At 32.6% G+C, this 21,486-nt stretch overlaps 1 protein-coding gene across 10 annotated transcripts in view; it reads left to right on the top strand.

The window, feature by feature from the left end:
* The window catches only part of LOC127734438 (platelet glycoprotein V-like), a 100,650-nt gene extending 79,669 nt beyond the window's left edge, over positions 1-20,981 (top strand). For all 10 annotated transcript variants that reach the window (XM_052244299.1, XM_052244300.1, XM_052244298.1 and 7 more), the window contains 6 exons: positions 2,171-2,242; positions 5,081-5,152; positions 5,633-5,704; positions 16,236-16,307; positions 16,641-18,134; positions 19,146-20,981. In XM_052244299.1, the coding sequence (XP_052100259.1) occupies positions 2,171-2,242; positions 5,081-5,152; positions 5,633-5,704; positions 16,236-16,307; positions 16,641-16,863 (511 nt within the window). In that variant the 3' untranslated portion in view covers positions 16,864-18,134; positions 19,146-20,981. The remainder of the gene's footprint in view (positions 1-2,170; positions 2,243-5,080; positions 5,153-5,632; positions 5,705-16,235; positions 16,308-16,640; positions 18,135-19,145) is intronic.
* The last annotated feature ends 505 nt before the right edge of the window (positions 20,982-21,486 follow it).

Here is a 21,486-nt window from a genome sequence, read left to right on the forward strand (position 1 = left end):
TACTCTCCTGTCGAAATAAACAGTTTATCCATTGTTATGAGCAACAATGACTGAAATCGACACTACAAAAGTTTTCCATCCCAATCCCGATTTGATTGACAGATACGATGTGCTGTGTTTTTTCTCACGAGGGACATGATTTCACAATCTTAGATTTTTAGAAAATCGTCATATCTGTACATTTATAGATGTCTTCTATTCCTTATTGGGATATTTTAACTAGTTAAAATTGATATGACGGGAACGTGATATATGCATTTCAGGAGGCGCTTACCCTGTCGACACGCATGGTCTAGCCTCAATTTAGCTTCATACAACTTTTCAGATTTTATTATATCCCTTGTATTTTTATTAATTTAATTTTTACTTTATCGAGAAAGTGTATACTATATACGGTATGAACTATCAACGACAAACTCTTTTTTTGTTGGTGACGTCATTGTCCAATTTACGTCACTGATGAGTCTTTTGTAGACGAAACGCGCGTCTAGCGTACAAAATTGTGGTCTTGGCATCGATGATGAGATATTAGTATTTACTACACCTCTTTTGTTAGTGTCTTTGTTAGATTGATTTGTCTAAATGTTTGTTTGAATTTTTTAGTTATTTGTGTTGTATGTCTGTGATGTATGTTTACACAGGTTTAACTGCTGGATCCCAATTATTGTCGCATTAACTTATGATGCCTGTTTGGATTGCTTATTAAATTTTTTAAATTTATTGGAACAATAAGCAACTATCATACAAGTAGGAGGTTTAGCTAGCTATATAACCATGTTTAAACCACCATTTTCTTCGGAAAATCTGTACCAAGTCAGGAATATGGCCGATGCATTTCACTTGTTCCGTTGATTGATAGCGTCTGATTTTGTGAGTTTTTATGGACTTCCCCTTTTTTGGATGTGCCTTGTAGTTTAGAATTTTTGTTTTATTTTTTCCCTTATTGTTTTTATAACATTTGAATATCGGTTAACTACTACTTGTATCTATCTTAGTAAGAATTGTCCTGACTAAAATAAACATCAATTTTATGAATCAGTTGTTATCTGTGATTGAAGTTTTAAATTTAAGTTCGAAATAGCAACACTTGTTTTTCAAATGAAATCAATCAGATTATATTGAATCACTAGTTCGAACAATTAGTTTTTCGGTTATCGAAAAGACAAATTTGCAGAAAATTATATTATCCTGTCTGCTGCTTAATAGATAATCCTGAACAAAACAGAATAGTTGAACGTAGTGATACAATTGATTGAACGATTGTTGTTATTAACGCCAATTGCAGCTCTGGTGGCTTTATCGTGGCGATCAATAGCTAAAGGCGGAGGAAGCCGGAGTGCCACGGAGAGCACCATCGACCTGCGACAGGAAATCTGGCAATCTAAGATTGGAGACAAACGCAGAGATATGACATCTTTGATAGATTCGGATTCACTTATGTTAACTTTATTTTTTTTTTTCTTCTGTAAGACAGACGTCGTCCTCTTGAAATTACCTTTAGTATCATTTGTTCGCTGGAGGCAACAGTAGTTTATCGAATCTAGAACATACAAATCATTGCGTACCTATTGCAACCACAAACAAACTTGTGTTTTATAGATTATAAAACTAAGTAGGATAATCATTGACACTAAATGTTTTTTTTTCAGAAACTATGATAGAAATATTTTGTTGTGTACCCTTTTGAGCTTGAATCTGCAGTTTTGTATTCAGATTTTTGTTTCGCAATCTGTCAACCAAAAAATTGTGTCTATATGAGGAATTTAATCATCATCACAACACATTTAAAGATGTTTAGGAAAAATAATGGTTCGTTATTGCTCCTATGCTTCTTTAAGACATGTAAGGTTGCATTACTTTTTCTCAGACAGCATATTTGAAAATACACAGCATTCTTATTATTGTATGATTAGCGCAAATCATTTGTGATTTTAATTTTGAAAAAATAATTAAAAAACAAAAAAGTATGTAGCGATATACTAAACATACTCTCGAAGCGCAGTAAAAAAAGTTTACTTACTGCTCAAAACAGTAAACACATAAATATACAGAATATAAATAAAAAGATATGTTGGTATGTGTATAGTAGATAGTGAATGAACAATGCACAACAAATTACAGAACATCTAGATAAATCTATAGTTAAGATTTACTTGCATTCTCCTTTCAGATCACTAAACCATAATGCCTTAACAGAATTGGAAAATGGAATATTAGACAGATTAACAAATCTCTATTCACTGTAAGTTAACGTCTTAAATGTTGTTGTAGCAAAATGCACTGGTCGACACAGACTGTTTCCTTATTGAATTTATTCCATCAGGTTTAGAACTACATTTTTGCATCTATATTAAATATATGAATAATATTTAAATCTGTATTTTCTCCCCTACGATATTCGATATCAAGTTCTTGAGACAAATGATGCTAACATCGCCTGTACTGTTTCCAGCGCCTTAGAGCACCTGACCGAAAAGGCTCAATAGAATAAAACTTTCCCGTTTTAACATTGAACGTTATCTGGAGTCGCTTTGAGGTGGTATATATATATATTCAGTTACGATATTTTTAAATGTTGTAAAAGACGACAACACTACTCGAATACTAAAATATCATTTTTGTATAGCATGCCTCATCAAACGGCAACGACTGCCTAGAGAATATTGAGGTTGCGTGGTCGCCTCATGGGTAGGACATCGAACGTTCAATTCCCAGCCAGGTCAAACCAAACACTTGAAAAGAGGTAGTCGTTGTCACCTTCGTCACCTACTACATATTTTCCCGGTTTTACAGCCGGACCAACGGTATTCAGGACTTTCACAAATGAATTTGTTCCATAATGGTGTTTTTTGAGTTGTCAGAATACCAATCCATAAAACAGAGGAAAACATGTCTATCAAAACGTTCAGCATGTTGAAGTGAAGTTTTATTTGGGTGTATATGTTTCTAAAATAAGTCGGTTCTTATCAAGGTAGACTTATTTCCAATTTCAAACAGAAAATTGTCGTCAGCTTTTATCATTCTTTCAGATGTATCATTGTATATCAAAATATACAGGATTTGTTTCTACTGAAAATGATGAATAATGGAATCGATTGACATTGTTGCAAAACCTTTAGTTATATTTAAGTCTCTTAGAAAATCCTAATTATTCTTAGAAATCGAAATTTGCAAGACCCTGCAAAGAGCACATCTTTGGCATGAGTTACAAAAATAAGTAAGATAACAAACATACCGAACTCCAAGAAAAACTCAAAACGGAAAGTCCCTTAACAAATGGCAAAATCAAAAGCTCAAACACATCAAACGAATGGATACGGTATTGGTTTGGCTAATTGTTCAAGAACGAACGGTGACCTATAATTGCGTACATCTACGTCATTTTGTCTATTATGAAAAGTTGTCTTATTGGCAATCAGAACACTTTTGTTTGTTTCGTTATTCTTAAAAATAGAATTTCATTTAACTGTAGAATACTCTTACTGAGAAATCGTATTCACTGATTATTCTCAGAGACTATGTTTAATCTGTTTGTATATTTGCTTTTTGTAAATCACCAAGCACAACACATGTATGTGATGGATTTAACTTTGAATGGTATCGACTGGAATATCTGTGTCATAGATGACCCCGGGTCTTGATGAAATTTGTGTTGTTCATTAGTTAATTTTCTGTTTGGTAGTCTAACGAAGGTTGTTGGTTTTTGTGTCCTTTTTCTTTTTTCGCAATGGTTTGTCTTGTTTTTCGAATTATTGTTTTTAATTTGATTGTTCCAATTGTTTTCTGTCTCTTTTTATTGTTTTTTAGGAATCGAAATTGTTGTAAGTTATGATTGTGAAATTTTTTTTTTTTTTTCTTTTTCAAATTTTTATGATTTATAATGTTCGAAACGAAGACTTTAGTGTTATTACAAATCTATAAGAAATGAAAGTGCAAACAAAATAATTTGATTTGTTGTGGCTTATTCATTTGGAACTGTTTCGGTTCTTGTACATCCTTGGCTTTCAAAGATTCGGCTTTGAGCGTTCCTGATGAAGGTAAATCCAGAAAAGCGCTTCATACGCATAAAATTTATAACGTATTGTTTTCATTTTTTCATCTTTTTTATTTCGTTTAAGTCATACCATGAAAAAATAACGGTTAATCTAGGTTTAAAGCAATGCATCAATCCGATTCAACAAATTTCTCAATTTGTAACAATTTTGTAGTTACGCTATGAGTTAATCTATATTCTCTCTATTTTGAGAATTGTTTTGTTAAAATTAGAGTGACCCAACCTTCATTCAATAACGTTGTAAGAAGTTTGTTTTAATCAAATTAAATATCGATTTAAGATTTATATTAATTTAGCTACACACATCAATATTTGATGACAAATTGATATCTCACTTCTCTTCATTTTTACATTTAATAAGTTTTGTGGATATGTTACAACCACAGGTCAATATACCTATGCTAGTCGACGAATCGACCAAGAAGGCATCCCCAGCTTATTTCTGTGAGGACATGAAATATGGTGATGCTTTAATTTTCTGTAAATTCATGCAATGTTAAAAATCATTTAAAAACACTATGGTTTTTTAATCCACATAATAGCTTGTATATTCAAGACTTGTCACAACTTTTTAAAACATTCAACTCCTGCCATTTCGTCTCCTTTCACGATTTTTTTTAGATATTTGGTTGCTGCTTACTAAGAAGCCTTTTGATCACTGGATATTAATGATAAAGATGAAATCTTTTCTCTAAAAGCTTTTTCATAGAATGGATATTCGAGAAAAAACGCAACATTCTTGTTTTTGCAGGATTAGCGCAAAATAGTTTATATTTGTTCTCTGCGATTTTAATTGTGAAATATAAATAAAGAATAAAACATATGTAGCGATATACTAAACATGCTCTCGAAGCGCAAGAAAATATTTTTATGACTGCTCAGAACAGCATACACACAAATACTCTATACAAGATATGAATAAAAAGAGATGTCGTTATTTGTAAAGAGAGTGAACTAGCCAATAACGAGACACTGCCATCCTCTAGATAAGTTTAAACTTAAGATGCATTTTCATTCCCTTTTCAGATCATTAATTAGTAATGGATTGACAGAATTGGGAAATGGAATATTAGACAGATTAACAAATCTTCGTTCGCTGTAAGTAAACAAACTTATCAATGTGAAATATCTTAAATGTTGTAGCAAAAGCAAATGGCTGAAAATAAGCACTGATTTACACAGTGAATAATATTCATTGTTTCCTTATTTAATTCATGGCAACAGATTAAGAACTGCTTTTGTGCTAATGCAAATCTATGTTTTCTCACTCAGTGATTTAATATAAAGCTCTTGAGACAATGAAAGAATGGCAAATACCCCTGTAATCTTTTCAGCGCATCAGAGCACCGACCGAATGGGCTCAATAGAATACACTTTACGGTTTGTAACGCAGTACGTGATGAAGAGTCGCTTGGTGGAGGTATTATATTATATTAAGATATTTAATGGTATTTCTGTTGTTTTTTTTTTGTTTTTTTTCGAAATATGATTTTTTGGTGTTGTCTGTCTCTTTTTTATTGTTTCTGAGTGAACACAAAATTGTTGTAAGTAATAATTGTTTAAATATTTTTTTTGTAGACATCTTCAAAATAATAAGATTTCGAATGTCGGAAACGAAGTCTTTAGAAATAATATATATCTATATAAAATGTAAGTACAATATAAATATGAATATTTTCATATATACTTCAGTTTACATTTCATTTTATACGTTACAAAGTTTATTCTTTATATTCAAAATCATAATACGTGAATACAATTATTATTGTCTAAGTTTTGACAGAAACATTACTTAGACATAACTTAAAAAGAATATATTTAATAGCAAGTCATAAAGACTAGTCTTTTTTTTGATAATTAACCTACCTAACATATTTATAAGTAATAACATGAAAAAAAAAAATCTTCTAATTTCAAAGCAATGAGTCATTCTGATGCAACAAATACTACACCTTTCACCCTTTTAATTTAAGATTTGATGATATTTTACAACCACTGGGTCAATATGCCACTGCAGTTCGACATTTCGTCCAGGGGGTATCACGAGTCTAATTGTGTCAGCACATGAACTGTTAGTTGTGCTTTTTTTGTCTGGAAATTAATACAATGTTTATTTCATATGAAAACACTAAGGTTTTCTAACCAAAGAATTAATTTTCTAAGCAAAATTTGTCATAGCTTTTGAAATAATAAATTCCCCGATTTCGTCTCCTATCTTGATATGCATATGGAGTTGCTGCTTACTAGGAAGCTATTAAACACAATTAAACAAATGGATAATTATGATAAACCTGAAGCCTTCACTTTTAAACTTGGTGGCCTTCATCATGCTATAGTTGACCTTATAAAATATATAGGTAGCAGTAAACAGTATATATGTTCGATTGGTGTGACAACGATTCCATCTTTCATTCAACGTTTATGATCTTATCCCATGAGACTTATTAGCGGTTTTTTAATTCTTACAATCAACAACTAGGAATGCGTCTAGTTAAACAAGAACTGCATTCCAGGTGACTCTCTGGTTAAGGAACAGATCATACTACACAATTTTTAGATTTTCGTGTTGTTTTTGTGGAACGTTGCTTTTCTCTAGGCCGATTTACTTCAAGTCATTGTGTTGTCTGTAATATGGTAGCAGTTATGTCTTCTTTTTTATTCTTTTTGTGGCTTCTTCTTTTTTTAAAAGAGTTTAGATTATTATTGTAAAGCTTCAGGAGAAACAGCTTTGTATCGAAATGTATCCTGTACCTAGAAAGACTTTATTTGTTTTGCTCGACAGCCAGATACGATATCCAACCACGATTTCAACCTTATGTACATATAGGATATATTTCAATGCAATAATATTTTTTCTTAAGCTTAACTATTGTAATCATAGTTTTTTCTATTTAAAATCAAATCTATTATTAATCCTTCAAAATATTCAATAACTAATACCTACTTTTTCCACAAATTTTCCTGTTCTAGCAGGTCGTCTTCACCAAACACTGTTTGCATACTAGACAAGATTCGAAATCAGTTTGAACTTTACAAACTCCGATGCGATAGCCTACCGCATTAACAATCTTATACACGTATATTTCATCAAAATGGTTATAAAAATAAGAAGATGTGATTGATTGCCAATGGGAAAACTCTCCACTAAAGACCAAATTACATAGAAGTTTACAACGATAGGTCACCGTATGGCCATCAACACTGATCAAAACCCATACCGCATAGTCAGCTATAAAAGGCCACGAAATGACAATGGAAAACAATTTAAACAAGAAAACTGACTGCTTTATCTATGTACAAAACAGTAGACAAAAACAGTTAATGAAATATATAAGTAACATACGGGGTAAGAGAGCTAACACCTACTCTTGTAATATTACACTATCCATGTTGTTACTGCTTTATTCATTTATTTATATTAAAATACATATTGAACAGGAAAATAATGTTTTTTTCTTTTATGCTGGCTTATTTGTATATTTGTTTGGATTGTTTGGATTGTTTTAAGACAGTTATGTTGCATATCTAAGATGAATGTATTTCACGATTTTGGCTGCCGGATCACAATTAAATCAGATAAACGATACACTAATTATGTCTGTTTTATTTGCTCACACGCTGTTGTCAATGTGACGGAACTATAAATAACTGACATACAAGTGGAAGGTTTTGCTAGAGCTATAAAACCAGGTTCAACCCGTTCAACTCGGAAAATGGCATATTCAACCTGTTCAACTCGGAAAATGCCTGTACCAAGTCAAGAATATGCCAGTTGTTTTCTATTCGTTTTGTTAGTTATGAGTCGAGAATTTAGTTGGTTTTGTCAGGTTCAAAGGACTTTTTGTATTAACCTTTGATTTTTAAGTCTCCCAAACGAAGTTTAGGAAGACTTATTGGTTTTGCTCAGTTCTTATTATTCTTCTTCTTCTTCTTCTTCTTCTTTCTTCTTCTTCTTCTTCTTCTTCTTCTTCTTCTTCTTCTTCTTCTTCTTCTTCTTCTTCTTCTTCTTCTTCTTCTTCTTCCGCCGCTTTTAAATTTGAACTTGTCCGCACCTGTTCTCCAAAACCGCTTGTCAGATTAACTTAGGGTTTCACAATATGTTAGACTAACATGTCTAGTGGTGCAATCAGGGTTTTGTTTGTGCAATAGGGTTTATAAAGGGGTACTTTGAGGGGCATAAAGAAAGGAGGGTTTTACTATAGAACCCTATGGGATTTTATTCTTCTTCTTCTTCTTCTTCTTCTTCTTCTTCTTCCGCCGCTTTTAAATTTGAACTTGTCCGCACCTGTTCTCCAAAACCGCTTGTCAGATTAACTTAGGGTTTAACAATATGTTAGACTAACATGTCTAGTGGTGCAATCAGGGTTTTGTTTGTGCAATAGGGTTTATAAAGGGGTACTTTGAGGGGCATAAAGAAAGGAGGGTTTTACTATAGAACCCTATGGGATTTTATTATTCTTCTTCTTCTTCTTCTTCTTCTTCTTCCGCCGCTTTTAAATTTGAACTTGTCCGCACCTGTTCTCCAAAACCGCTTGTCAGATTAACTTAGGGTTTCACAATATGTTAGACTAACATGTCTAGTGGTGCAATCAGGGTTTTGTTTGTGCAATAGGGTTTATAAAGGGGTACTTTGAGGGGCATAAAGAAAGGAGGATTTTACTATAGAACCCTATGGGATTTTATTTTTTTAAATTTTCAAATGATTATAAATTGAAAACCGTTTGTGATAGACACAATCTTTTTAATTGAAAATGTTCGAAATGATAAAGCACATTAAATGAAATACAGGGTAAGTCCCCAGGGGTCACCTCAACCCCCTGCCATTTAAGAAAGTTCTAATATCTTGTAAGTGGTCAAGATCCCCACCCCTAAACCATATATATTCTGGTTTGTCATGCTAAGATGGTTTGAATGATATACAGGGTTAGTCCCCAGGGGTCATCCCGACCCCCTGCTATTTGAGAAAGTTCTAATATCTTTTAAATGGTCGAGATCCCCACCCCTAATCCATATATATTCTGGTTTGTCATGATAAAGCACATCACATGAAATACAGGGTTAGTCCCCAGGGGTCACCCCCAACCCCTGCCATTTAAGAAAGTTCTAATATCTTGAAAGTGGTCAAAATCCCCACCCCTAAACCATATATATTCTAGTTTGTCATGCGAAGATGGTTATAATGATGTACAGGTTTGTCCCCAGGGGTCATCCCGACCCCCTGCCATTTGAGAAAGTTCTCATATCTTGTAAATGGTTGAGATCCCTACCCCTAAACCATATATATTCTGGTTTGTCATGATAAAGCACATCACATGAAATACAGGGTTAGTCCCCAGGGGTCACCCCACCCCCTGCCATTTAAGAAAGTTCTAATATCTTGTAAGTGGTCAAGATCCCCACCCCTAAACCATATATATTCTGGTTTGTCATGCGAAGATGGTTTGAATGATATACAGGGTTAGTCCCCAGGGTTCATCCCGACCCCCTGCACTTTGAGAAAGTTCTAATATCTTGTAAATGGTCGAGATCCCCACCCCTTAACCATATATATTCCTGTTCGTCAACATTTGAATGACGTATAGGGTCAGTCCCCAGGGGTTCCCCTCACCCCCAATGTTCTAATATCTTGTAAATGGTCGAGATCCCCACCCCTAAACCATATATATTCTGGATTGTCAGGCGAAGATGGTTTGAATGATATACAGGGTTAGTCCCCAGGAGTCATCCCGACCCCCTGTCATTTGAGAAAGTTCTAATATCTTGTAAATGGTCGAGATCCCCACCCCTAAACCATATATATTCCTGTTCGTCATGTCTCGAACATTTGAATGACGTATAGGGTCAGTCCCCATGGGTTCCCCCAACCCCAATGTTCTAGTATCTTGTAAATGGTCAAGATCCCCACCCCTAAACCATATATATATTCAGGTTTGTCATCCTAAGATGGTTTGAATGATATACAGGGTTAGTCCCCAGGGGTCATCTTGACCCTCTGCCATTTGAGAAAGTTCTAATATCTTGTAAATGGTCAAGATCCCCACCCCTAAACCATATATATTTCTGTTCGTCATGTCTAGAACATTTGAATGACCTATAGGGTCAGTCCCCAGGGGTTCCCCCACCCCACTGTTCTAGTATCTTGTAAATGGTCGAGATCCCCACCCCTAAACCATATATATTCAGGTTTGTCATGCCAAGATGATTTGAATGATATACAGGGTTAGTCCCCAGGCATCACTAATGCATATAACTTTATTGGACGAAACCAATTTTCACTGGACTTTGCCCAATGTCAGGCGACCCTGGGAATAAGAATTATGTGAGCTTCGTTTGGGAGACTTCGTAACAGCATCCTACTTCAATCATTTCTTGTTTTTTTTTATTTTATTTATTAATTTTTTGATTTTTTCGAAAGTAATTAGTGTATACCCGACCTCTACCTACCACCCCTCCCCCTACCCGCCACGCCCCCCCCCCCTCCCCTGCCCCAGGCCCCCCGTTAACTTTTGTTAGGCTAATGTCTTGTACTAAACGAGAACTGGACACTTTGTCAGAATGGGTCAAAACAATTAGGTCTCTGATAAAAAGTCGAATTCATAAGTTGAATGTGACTGGTCGACTAAAGTCCGTTTTCAGAGACAAAGAAACTGTGAAATGTCTATCATCTCTTCACGATAAATATGTTGTTCCTGCGGACAAAGCTTCAATCAATATTGTCTTTGTATGTAAACCGTACTACTACAAGTGTCTTGTAAAAGAATTAGGAATAAATGAGCACTCAGGTAATCTCACATACAAAAACATATTATTTGACAAGGTTGAGATTTTGGCGAATCATAAGTCCTTCATGGCTTCAATGAACATACATTGAAAAGCAAATATGAGGACTTACCTTGTTTGTATTTGATACCTTAGCTTCACAAAATTCCGTACAAACAACGGTACATTGCCGACTCATCTGCATGTTCTACGAAGGAATTGTCCATTAAATTGACAAAAATTCTGTCCGCAGTGAAAGAGGGTCTTCAGAAATACTGTGAAAATGTTTACTCGCGTAGTGGTATTAACCATATTTGGATTCTAAAAAAATCTAAAGACGTTCTTGATAATTTTAAATCTCGATCTTTCTCTAAAAAAATTATTTTTGTCATAACTTTTGATTTTTATAACAAATTGTCGGCATTCCTATTAGAACGAAATGTGCGCCTCTCTTTGCCGACCTTTTCTTATTTTCATACGAGTCGGAGTACTTTCAGACACTTGTCAAAAAACAGGAAGATCAAAGAAGGCAGATCATTTAATTTCACATTCAGATATATTGAGATGTTCTTTCTATAAACAATCAAAACTTTTCTGATTGGGTTCCATTAAATTTATCCTCCAGAACTAGAAATTAAAGAAACAACAGACACGGCTTCCTCCGCCTCATTTTTAGACTTATAACTCGAACTTGACATAAGAGGTCATCTCAGTACCAGAATCTATGACAAACGAGACGATTTTAATTTTAAAATTATCAATTTCCCCCACCTTAGTAGCAATATACCAGTTTCACCTGCATATGGGATATACATTTCCCAACTCATTCGGTATTCAAGAGCTTGCAGCTGCTACTCAGACTTTATAAAATGTCACCAGTGTCTGAGCTGAAAGTTGATGAACCAGGGTTATGTCAAAGAATGTCTCGTTCATTTCTAAAAAAGTTCATCTGAAGATACTAAGACCTTGTTGATAAATATTCCGTATCAACTTCACAAATAATACATGATGGTCTTGAAGTATAGATTCTAGGTACTTACGTCGTTTATCATCTTAATTAAGTGTTATAGTATTCTTTTATTTGTCTTTGTTAATTATTACCTTTACTGTTTAGTCTATTTTTGGTAATATCCCTTTGGCGTGGCTCGGTACTTATACATCCCGTCGTTGTGTTATTGTGCTATGGTTAATTTTTATATTGTTGTCTTTCATTTTTGCTCATGCGCTTTGTTTATATGCCATTTTGTTTTTCTTTGTTGACATGTTTGTTTGTTTTTATAATGATTAAGATTATAACACAATGTTGACTGCTGTACCCCTATTTTGACATTTTTACCCATTACGTCTGTTTGTTTTGTTCACACACTGTTGTCAATATTATGGAATTTTATGCGACTGTCATACAAGTGAGAGGTTTAATTCACCATTTTCTACATAAGGAAATGCCTGTTCCAAGTCAGGAATATGACAGTTAATTTTCATTCGTTTGATGTTGGAGCTTTTGATTTTGCCATTTGATAAGGGACTTTCCGTTTTGAATTTTCCTTGGAGTTCGGTATTTGTGTTATTTTACTTTTTGGTATTACTTGTGAATGCGGGTTTATAAAGGGGTACTTTGAGGAATCCACACAAAATGGTAATCATAGAATCCAATGGGAAACATTCTTACGTTATATTTTACTCTGTTCAACAATACGAATTGGAGAATAACCTGAAATGTATGTCACATAGGATACACCCTTCATAAACATTTAAAATGAGGTTCTAGAAAAAGAAATAGTTGCATTATAGACGCTCAAAACTAAAACAAACAAATAATCATACTAGATGTAGTTAAAACGTTTTGTTGACTAAAACGTATGTCTTCTCTTCCTCTATAGAAGTCGCCAAGGTATAGTAGGGGCACAATAAACTCTGTATATTTCTGCATATGTATACCTTTATGCCAAATATCATAAATCACTGTCAAAATATAAAAAAAAACATTTGTTTCGGACAAATTGGTATATAAAGAACAACAAAAACAGAACAGGAACAATAATGAATACTTCTATAACATAATATCTTAATTCGTCGAAGGGGAGACATTGTGAATATATTACTCAATAAACCAATAGTAAAGTGTTAAGAGGACGACATAAAATCCGCTTTTCTGGATTTACCTTCGTCAGGAATTCCAACATTTGAAAGACAAGGATTTATACGACCTGAACACGTAAAAAGCTATATGACCAAAAGGGTAATGTAATTAAAAAAACGAAACAAATTGCATCCTTTACTATCAGTATTTACGTTATATCATGTTAGAACATGTACAAGAACACTAAAATTCTTACTTTGTAAGAGTTTTACTCACAATTTCAATACATAACATAGATAAATCATTATAACTTGTTAAGTGCAGGCGACATTGGTTACATAAGGATTTTGTGAAGTTTTCAATTTTTTTCGTTTTTTAACATGCTTGTTTCTTTGTGACCTTTTAACAAACTATTCTTCCATATCAACCTGATGCCCAGATATAAATCTATATTGAAACGTTGATCGTCGGATTGGACGAATAAATATATTTACTTTGATGACTTGATGATTTTCAAATTTCTGATATATAGCTTAAATTGATATTTTAGGTCCCACCATAGCTTAATGTCCCTGACAGATAAACGCTCATTTATTTATAGCATGTTCAGCAAAGTTAGTTTCTTTGGAAAATGTTATACATTTTATGTACCCAAGAAATCAATTTTCTTCCTACTTATTTCTTGATAACATTGCAGGAGTCAAATATACTGTTTGACTTCTAAGTAAAGGTGAAAAACAAAAACTTATGAAATGGCATGAACTCCAAAAGGAGCGAGACCGGGTGCGTCGACAGGGTTAGCATCTCCTGTTATGCATGCATCACCCGTCAAGCGAATTCACATTCAGTCCTAATTTCACAACCAGATATATGACACAATTGTTAAAGATATTTATCACACGACTTTCCTAGAAATTAAAGATATATAATAACGGCGACAAACATGTCGCTAGAGAGTTGAGAAACAAACATCGTATCGGTCAAACAATTCATGATGGTGACCTAAAACTCATATAATGTCGATTTTAATAGCTCTTCCATACCTCTGTCAGAGCAGTTTTTGTGTCAGAAGCAAATCCCGTAAATAAAAAACCGTATCGTTTGAACATGATCAAGCATGTAAATCTGGAAAAACGCTTCGGTTGCACATAATTCAAAACGTTTTTTTCATTTTTTTATTTTCTAGTCCTCGGTCGATACCATTGCTTGTTGATTTCTAGTCACTGCTGGTATCATCATTAGTAGGTGCTTTGGTACCGATATAATTTATAAACAACCTATTTTGAAAAATAAATTATCCGTTGATAGATTTAGAACTTATTAGCCACATATTCAAACTGCCTCAGGCAAAGTTGACCTTAGATTGATTCGGCTTTTCTTTTTGTCTTTTTTTTTTTTGTCATGCTATTCCTTTTGAGCGTCCGCATTAAGATAAAATCAAAAAAGCGTTTTGGATGCACTAAATTATTCAAATTTTAATTTCATTTATACGTTTTGCCAAAAAATAAAATACCGGATCGAAGGACATGGCTTTATTTACAATAGATTGTTGGTTTTCGATATGTATGTCCTTCTTATTTATATTTGCAATAGTTATTAAAACTGTGTCCTTATCTTCCTAAATAAATATTTTCAGCCGTCTGGAGGCGATAAAATTTGGTTCCATGGTCAGGAATACGCCATGCTGTTGTTTGAATCTTGAAGAAGACACATGCCGCTTTCATACTGTCAATTTCAGTACAGATTAGGCGAAGATTTTAAATTGGCATTTATATGAAATCAATGTTGATACATTTGGCTCTGCATGTCTGTCAGTCAAGTAAAATGTTAATTGCTATTTGACAACTGAATCGCAGTAAGACGATAAAAAGCTAGGAAGAACTGGGGAATACATTTTCTGAATAATAGTCGAGTAAAGTTCTGTCTAAATGTAAACAAAATATGCTCATCATAAGTTTAGATGCATAAAGAAAAACAAAAAATAAGCAAATGTATAGTATAGTACGGATATTATCATCATCATCTGATGAAGTTTATTTGACAAAGTATCTTTGAACAGTACAGATATTTGTGTCCAACGTTTATATTGATTTATACTTTGATAGTTGGATTTCTCAAGGTAATCTCCATATCATGATGATTTACTAATGGTAGGACTTTTCGTTTCTTCTGTTCATGTTCCTGTCCCTTTATGATAATGGTCACTTGAACTTGTCCAATTGTAATTTGGTTTGATATGAGATATATAGTGCCTACAGTCTATCATATTTAGAAGAATATGTGAGGAGATACGATTACAAATCGTAAATCGAAAAAAACAGACAAACAATGACCACAAGGAATTCGACAAAAAAGACAAACAAAAATCTGCAAACCACTACCCAGAAAACAGACTGAGTTACTTGAACCCAATCAAAAATCCAAGGATGGTCTTATGTGCTCTGGCAGTGGAAGTTTGAATCCACATGCAGGAATTCCATAATATTAATAGTTATATTAACATTTTACATCTAGCTTTTTATAGTGATATCATACGCAAACTGACAATTTTTAGGTTGGTCTGCCAAATCGTTTTTTAAGGCTTAACATCATATAGAGTATACTTGTTGCCATGGTTTTCAGTAGCAGTTCTGTTTGAATGATACGTAAAACAGAAAAAATGTCAATATGCGATCCCTACAAGATAAACCGCAGGTCATGATCAGTTCTAATACACGTTACAAGCTACGGGTTCTAATTTGGTGTACCAAAGACGCAGGTCGAAAAGTATTATCATCAGTGATGCTTGAAACCAAATATTGAAATAAAAACCGACGTTGAATAGGACAAAATACCAAAACAGGCGACTAAAACAATATGAGAGGATACAGTGTATCTGGACAAAAAATTTATAATACTTTCTTTTTTTCAATTGGAAACGTTTAGCTATAATTATCAAAATATAGAAACACCTAGACTTCTCCATAATTAATATCGATTCTTCATGCGAAACAACATTTGCACGCAAGTTGATTATTCGTTTTCGGTAGCTGTTCATATATTTATCCGTTGTATCTGATGTTTGCTGTTCCAGTATGCATTTTGACTGTTCAGTCTTTGTCTCTCTACTAACTTTGCCTTGATTATCTTGATGAATGCGTGCGACTTTTCTCAGTTGTCCCATTTTTTATTACGTTACAGTAGCTAATTGTTTATGGTTTACTGAAAATGGGTCATAATATCATTTCATTTCTTTTAACAGTCGTAGTAGAAATATCTGACGCTTCAAACTAGTTAAGTCAATATGATATATTTTATTTTTATATTTTGTTGCTAATTTAGCTTTTTCTATTATTTTTCAAGTGACGTAAGCAGTAATAGAATATCACATATTCCGTGGGATGCTTTTAGCAGTTACATGAACTTGAACAGTTTGTGAGTATTACTAAGAAGATTATTTAAATAGTATAAGGGATTTCATGGAAGTTGTGTGGCGGTTGTGTCTACACAAGAGTGTCAAAGCTAGTATGACACAGGATGGGGCAGCAAATGCAAGTAGAAACAACATAGAAAAACATCGTGTATTCTACAGAAGTTTGGTATATGTTATATGAACATAAATAAGGCTGTTGGTTTTACCATCAAATTACCATTATACACCTGTACGTTTGATGTGATTGTACTGTTTTATGGACGTTTTATGATATCTCTCTTTTATCATGGGTACATATTATTTTCATTGTGCTTCACGACATATTTATATTATAGAAACATGAATAATAATCCAGTTTCGTGTGGGCTGACAACAGCTGAGATTTTTCTTAACTTCACATGGACCGAGTGGTTGAGCATACACAATGATATCAAAACCCCACAAGCTTGTATACATACACCTATCAATTCTGAATACTACTGGAACAACATAAATCAAATCACCATCCTGTATTTCACCTGTTGCAATGGTAAGAGAAATTATAATTTCATAAATTAAGCAGACGTTAATACCTATTAATTTCCAAATACTGTGAACCTTTAGAATTATTTGAAATCAATCCACATTTATTTAAACGAAATAATGTTTCTTATTGTATACAATTAAAATATAAATGATATATGGTGATGTTTCATGTATTATAAATTGTACTAAATGAAAATAACACATTGTTAATTAACTAATATTTGGTTGTTATATTGTTATTGTAGTGTTATAATTTTTCACTTGCATAAATATAGATGCATATACATGTACAATGCATATTTACCCTCCTTTATAATGCAAAGGATACTGTTTCTTTAATATTTTTTTGTTGCAAAGCGCAGTCAATTAAAATAGATTTCATTTAAAAAAAAAGTGAAATGAGTTTTTATTTTTGGCTAATATGATAAGGACATTAAGTCATGTGCCCGTTTTCAAAAAGGCACACACTTATGCATAAAACTTGTCTTTATTGCCATTTTGGAATATATGTATCCTCTTCAAAGCAAAAGGAAGGAAAACTAACATATCAATTTATCATAATAGTATGCATCAATGTTGTTATTTGTTTTTGACATTGTGTTTCTTTTTTAATTAAACGTAACTCGTTTCGATTGGAAAGTAGTTTTCTAATTTTCTTACAATTAGTTAAATATGAGGTTATTTTACTGGATAATATTGATTCAAAATAAAGTTTATAATTGAAAAATTTATGTATTTCTCAGTTTAAACAGTTGAATTAATTTGCTTATAATTTTACATGATTAGTGAATAAATATCAAATGGATTACCAGAGAACTATTTGAGTCATTTCTTATGTGTATAACACTGACACAACAATTTTACCTTTTATCATTTCAGTTACACCGATGTGATTCCGTTGAAACATGTAATGTGTTTATCGATCAACATTTTTTCCACTTAAATAAAAATTTCCATTTTATATCTTTTTTACTATGATTTATTTATCATTGAACTCTTTATATATCAGAATGTTCGTAAATGTTTTCTTTGAGAAATTTCAATGTTCATTTTTACTATATATTCTTTAAACTTTTTTCTGTTTTCAGTGCTGACCTTTAAATAACAAAAGCAACATTCTGGATTTTTTTTTAATTAATTTCTTTACTATTCAACAGTTAAACGTTTATTTAAGACTAGTGCAGTTTTACCAAGACTGTTATGACTAAATATCATTTTAGGTAGACCACAATCAGATGCGTCAAGATGAACTAACTTTGAATAAGAATATGGTTGTTAGCTTATAATGAAAGAGCAGTACAAATGTATGTAAAATGTGTTAAATTCAATAAAACCAATTGGTTGAGTCTTCATAAAGATTTTCCGAGAGAAATATTACATAAAAATATTTAATACATATATTTGCCATTTATGTCTTTCAAAAAATAGCACAGAATATTTAGCCGTATAATTGTTTATACTTTGGTTTTGTTTGAGTAAAAAAAATTTTTAAAACCAAGGCGTTCAAAACTATTTTACCTGATGAGGGGCGTCCGATTGTTGATGGATGTGTTTTGCAATAAACAGTAATGTCCGATTTGAGACATGTACTTTCAGCGCAGTAGTACTAGTAAATGAAACTGAGATTACTGTTATATAAGAAAGAGGTGTGTGTCGTTGAGCGTTTAACAACCCAATAAGTCATGTTTCTTATATAATAGTCAATCAAAATTAAGTCTTAAAAAATATTTAAAAAATTAATATATAGAAATTTGATACAACATTTGTTTTTGTTTTATACGTTTTAAGGGGAAAGCATGTTTAAACACGCATTAATATGGAAGGGTGTACCCATCTTTCTTTTCACAACACTGCCACAATTTGTTTTTATCAAAACAATGTTGTCGGGAAAGAGAGAATACTGCTTTAAACAGAACAATCTTTTATCAGTCCATAGATTTTTTAAATGGGATAAATGAGTTTTGTCATTTCAAGATTAAAAATAATTTCATACTTTAATTTGTTTATAGATACAGTAAATCTTTAAATATACAACTGTATTAAACTTTTCATGACCTTAAAAACAGATGTTAACAATCCCAAAATGCCAAATTGGTATATTTTTATAAATTAACTGTTTATAAAATGTTGAATTATTCATAACACATCAAAAAGATGATTTTTTTTTTTTTTTTTTTTAAATTGCCTTGTTTTAATAAGCAAGGAAACAAAGAAACAACAACAACATTATCACAAAAAGTGCTTCCATATGATGACTGATATCCGAATGAGTGTAAACATATGTATCAAAATTAAATTGTGTTTTATGTTTATAGGATCGAAAAAATAAAGCTTCCAAATCGATCATGAGGACGAAGACGTAGACTTTTATGTAAAATTTGTTCAAAGATATATAAACATGAGTCGTCAATATATAGCACACAAAAACCCCATGTAGGAGAGGACATGCTTGTCAACATTGCGATACGACTTTAAAAAATAGGGCTCGAGTATCTATGGACAGGCAACAGACAAAGGACCTACACGGCAAAGACAGACCATCAAGGTGCTAGTGTGGCGCTTGTTACATATTAAAATTACATAAGATAACCATGTACGATTTAATAATAGAGAAAAAAAGCGACATAATGTGAAAAGATTTTAAAAGACAGAAATGAATGCCACAAAGAGTCCCATACCTAAACCAAGAATATCCGATGTGCAAGCATTCAGGGATGTTAAACAATATATTAAATGATGTTAAGTTACTAGTAAACTAAAAGGACAAGACAATACGAAGATGACGTCTGCAAATAGAAATGTTTATGCAAAAGATATTTACAGAAACATTAACTTGTAAACATCAAAATCCAAGCAGTATAGATGTTTTGTGGAAAAAATTACTTGTATTCTAGCTCACTTAAGAGAGAAGAACGAATCAGATCTATTCTAAGCAGCCATCTTAAGCAAATACATGTATATGTATAACGTGCATTAATAAGAGTAGAATAGTCTTCTAGCAGTACATTTATATTTACGCTTATCATTAGTGTAATTGAGAGTCATTATGTCGTTGCAAGTGAATATGTTTCGTTGAAAAGCCGGTTAACAATCATTAGTTTTCTAGTACTAGTATATAATTGTATTTCTCTTATTTTTATGTTTATCGTTTTGTCCCACAAGTCTTCAAAAATAATGTGGGCTATCCCTTTTGCCCGTCGTCGTCATCTTGGCCAGTAAACATTTTACTCTTTCAGAAAATTTTCAAAAACCTATTTCCAATTTGAAACAAATTTGTTATGAATGATGTATCAAAAGTCGTTTTCGGTTGTACGAAAAACTTGACTGATGAAAATCTCTCAATTGGATTTGCTTATTTTCGAAGGTCTTCTTCACTAAAAGTAGAATTTCATTTGTTTTGAAACATAGCGAACTAACTGATGATTTTGTGTTCCACTTCCAACATTCCTCATTTTATGTTGTTTGGATTGTATTGGTGACATATAGTTCCCATTGAAATCGTATGAAAAATCAGTGTTTCAAAAAAAATATTCTAAAAAACTAGACCAATGTCAAATAAACTTGACAGGAAGGATAAAAAAGACTACCGAGTGTTGTCATTTGATTCAGATAGCACGAAAAGTATGACTATCAGAGGCAATAATTGATTATGATTGCCTAATTTTGAACAACCTTTTCCTTTGTTACTACATACAATGGTGGTTTGAAACGCTGAAAGATTGTTGAGGCCCTCCATAAATAATCCACGTCCAATTCTAATAAGATTTATCAGTACTGATCTACTGAGTGTTGTCTAAAAGGAACCTCATGTGGTTCGGATAAAGAGAAAAATATAGCCGCCAAATAAATATACCATAAATGCACTTTTTAACACAGTTGAAGGATTCTGTCTCCTTAGGGCCTCCAGTTGTTGTATTTATTGATTATGTAATTGTGTAGTCAAATATTCAAGACCTATAACTTTATATGATACACATGTATGCAGGTAGGATTCAGATGTGATGTTTGTTGTTTTGATTTTATTCATACAGTATTTTTTTTCTTTATCGGTATTCATTTAGAGGAAAAGTCATTTGGTTTTTACATCTTGTTATTTATTATTTTAAAAAATGCTCCGGTTGAGTTGTAATAAATAAATATCTTAAAACAATTATCTTATGTATCTTCCAACTCTTTAAGTTCTATTTACCTTATAAAGTTCATCGATCGCCTACAGATCATATATCTGAGATATATATCCACGAAAACTTAACATTTACAAATGAACAATGACAGAAACTGAAAAGGAAAGGCTCTTGTTCATGTTAAAAAACAAGCAAAAACGGCAATTGTTGAATATGCATTATTTACGTTTAATCCATATCATAATATTGAATATAAATATTGTTTTATAGGTATGAGAACCTGCAGCAGTCCCGTAGATGTGTGTGTAAATTCTACAAGTTGTTGTAATGGATACACGTACAATGCATTTCGGTTACTTTTAAATTAATTTTATCGACCAAAAATTATTATTATTCATATAATTAATCAAATTCCAATGTAAATTTAACCTTCTACCAGTCGAAACGAGAACAAGACAGACTCTAATAATAAACAAGAATAATAAATACGACATTTTTCCGTGCAACAGGCTACTTACACACCCCTCATAGA

Source organism: Mytilus californianus, unplaced genomic scaffold (genome assembly GCF_021869535.1).
Source record: "Mytilus californianus isolate M0D057914Y unplaced genomic scaffold, xbMytCali1.0.p SCAF_3, whole genome shotgun sequence".
NCBI classification, from domain to species: Eukaryota; Metazoa; Mollusca; class Bivalvia; order Mytilida; family Mytilidae; genus Mytilus; species Mytilus californianus.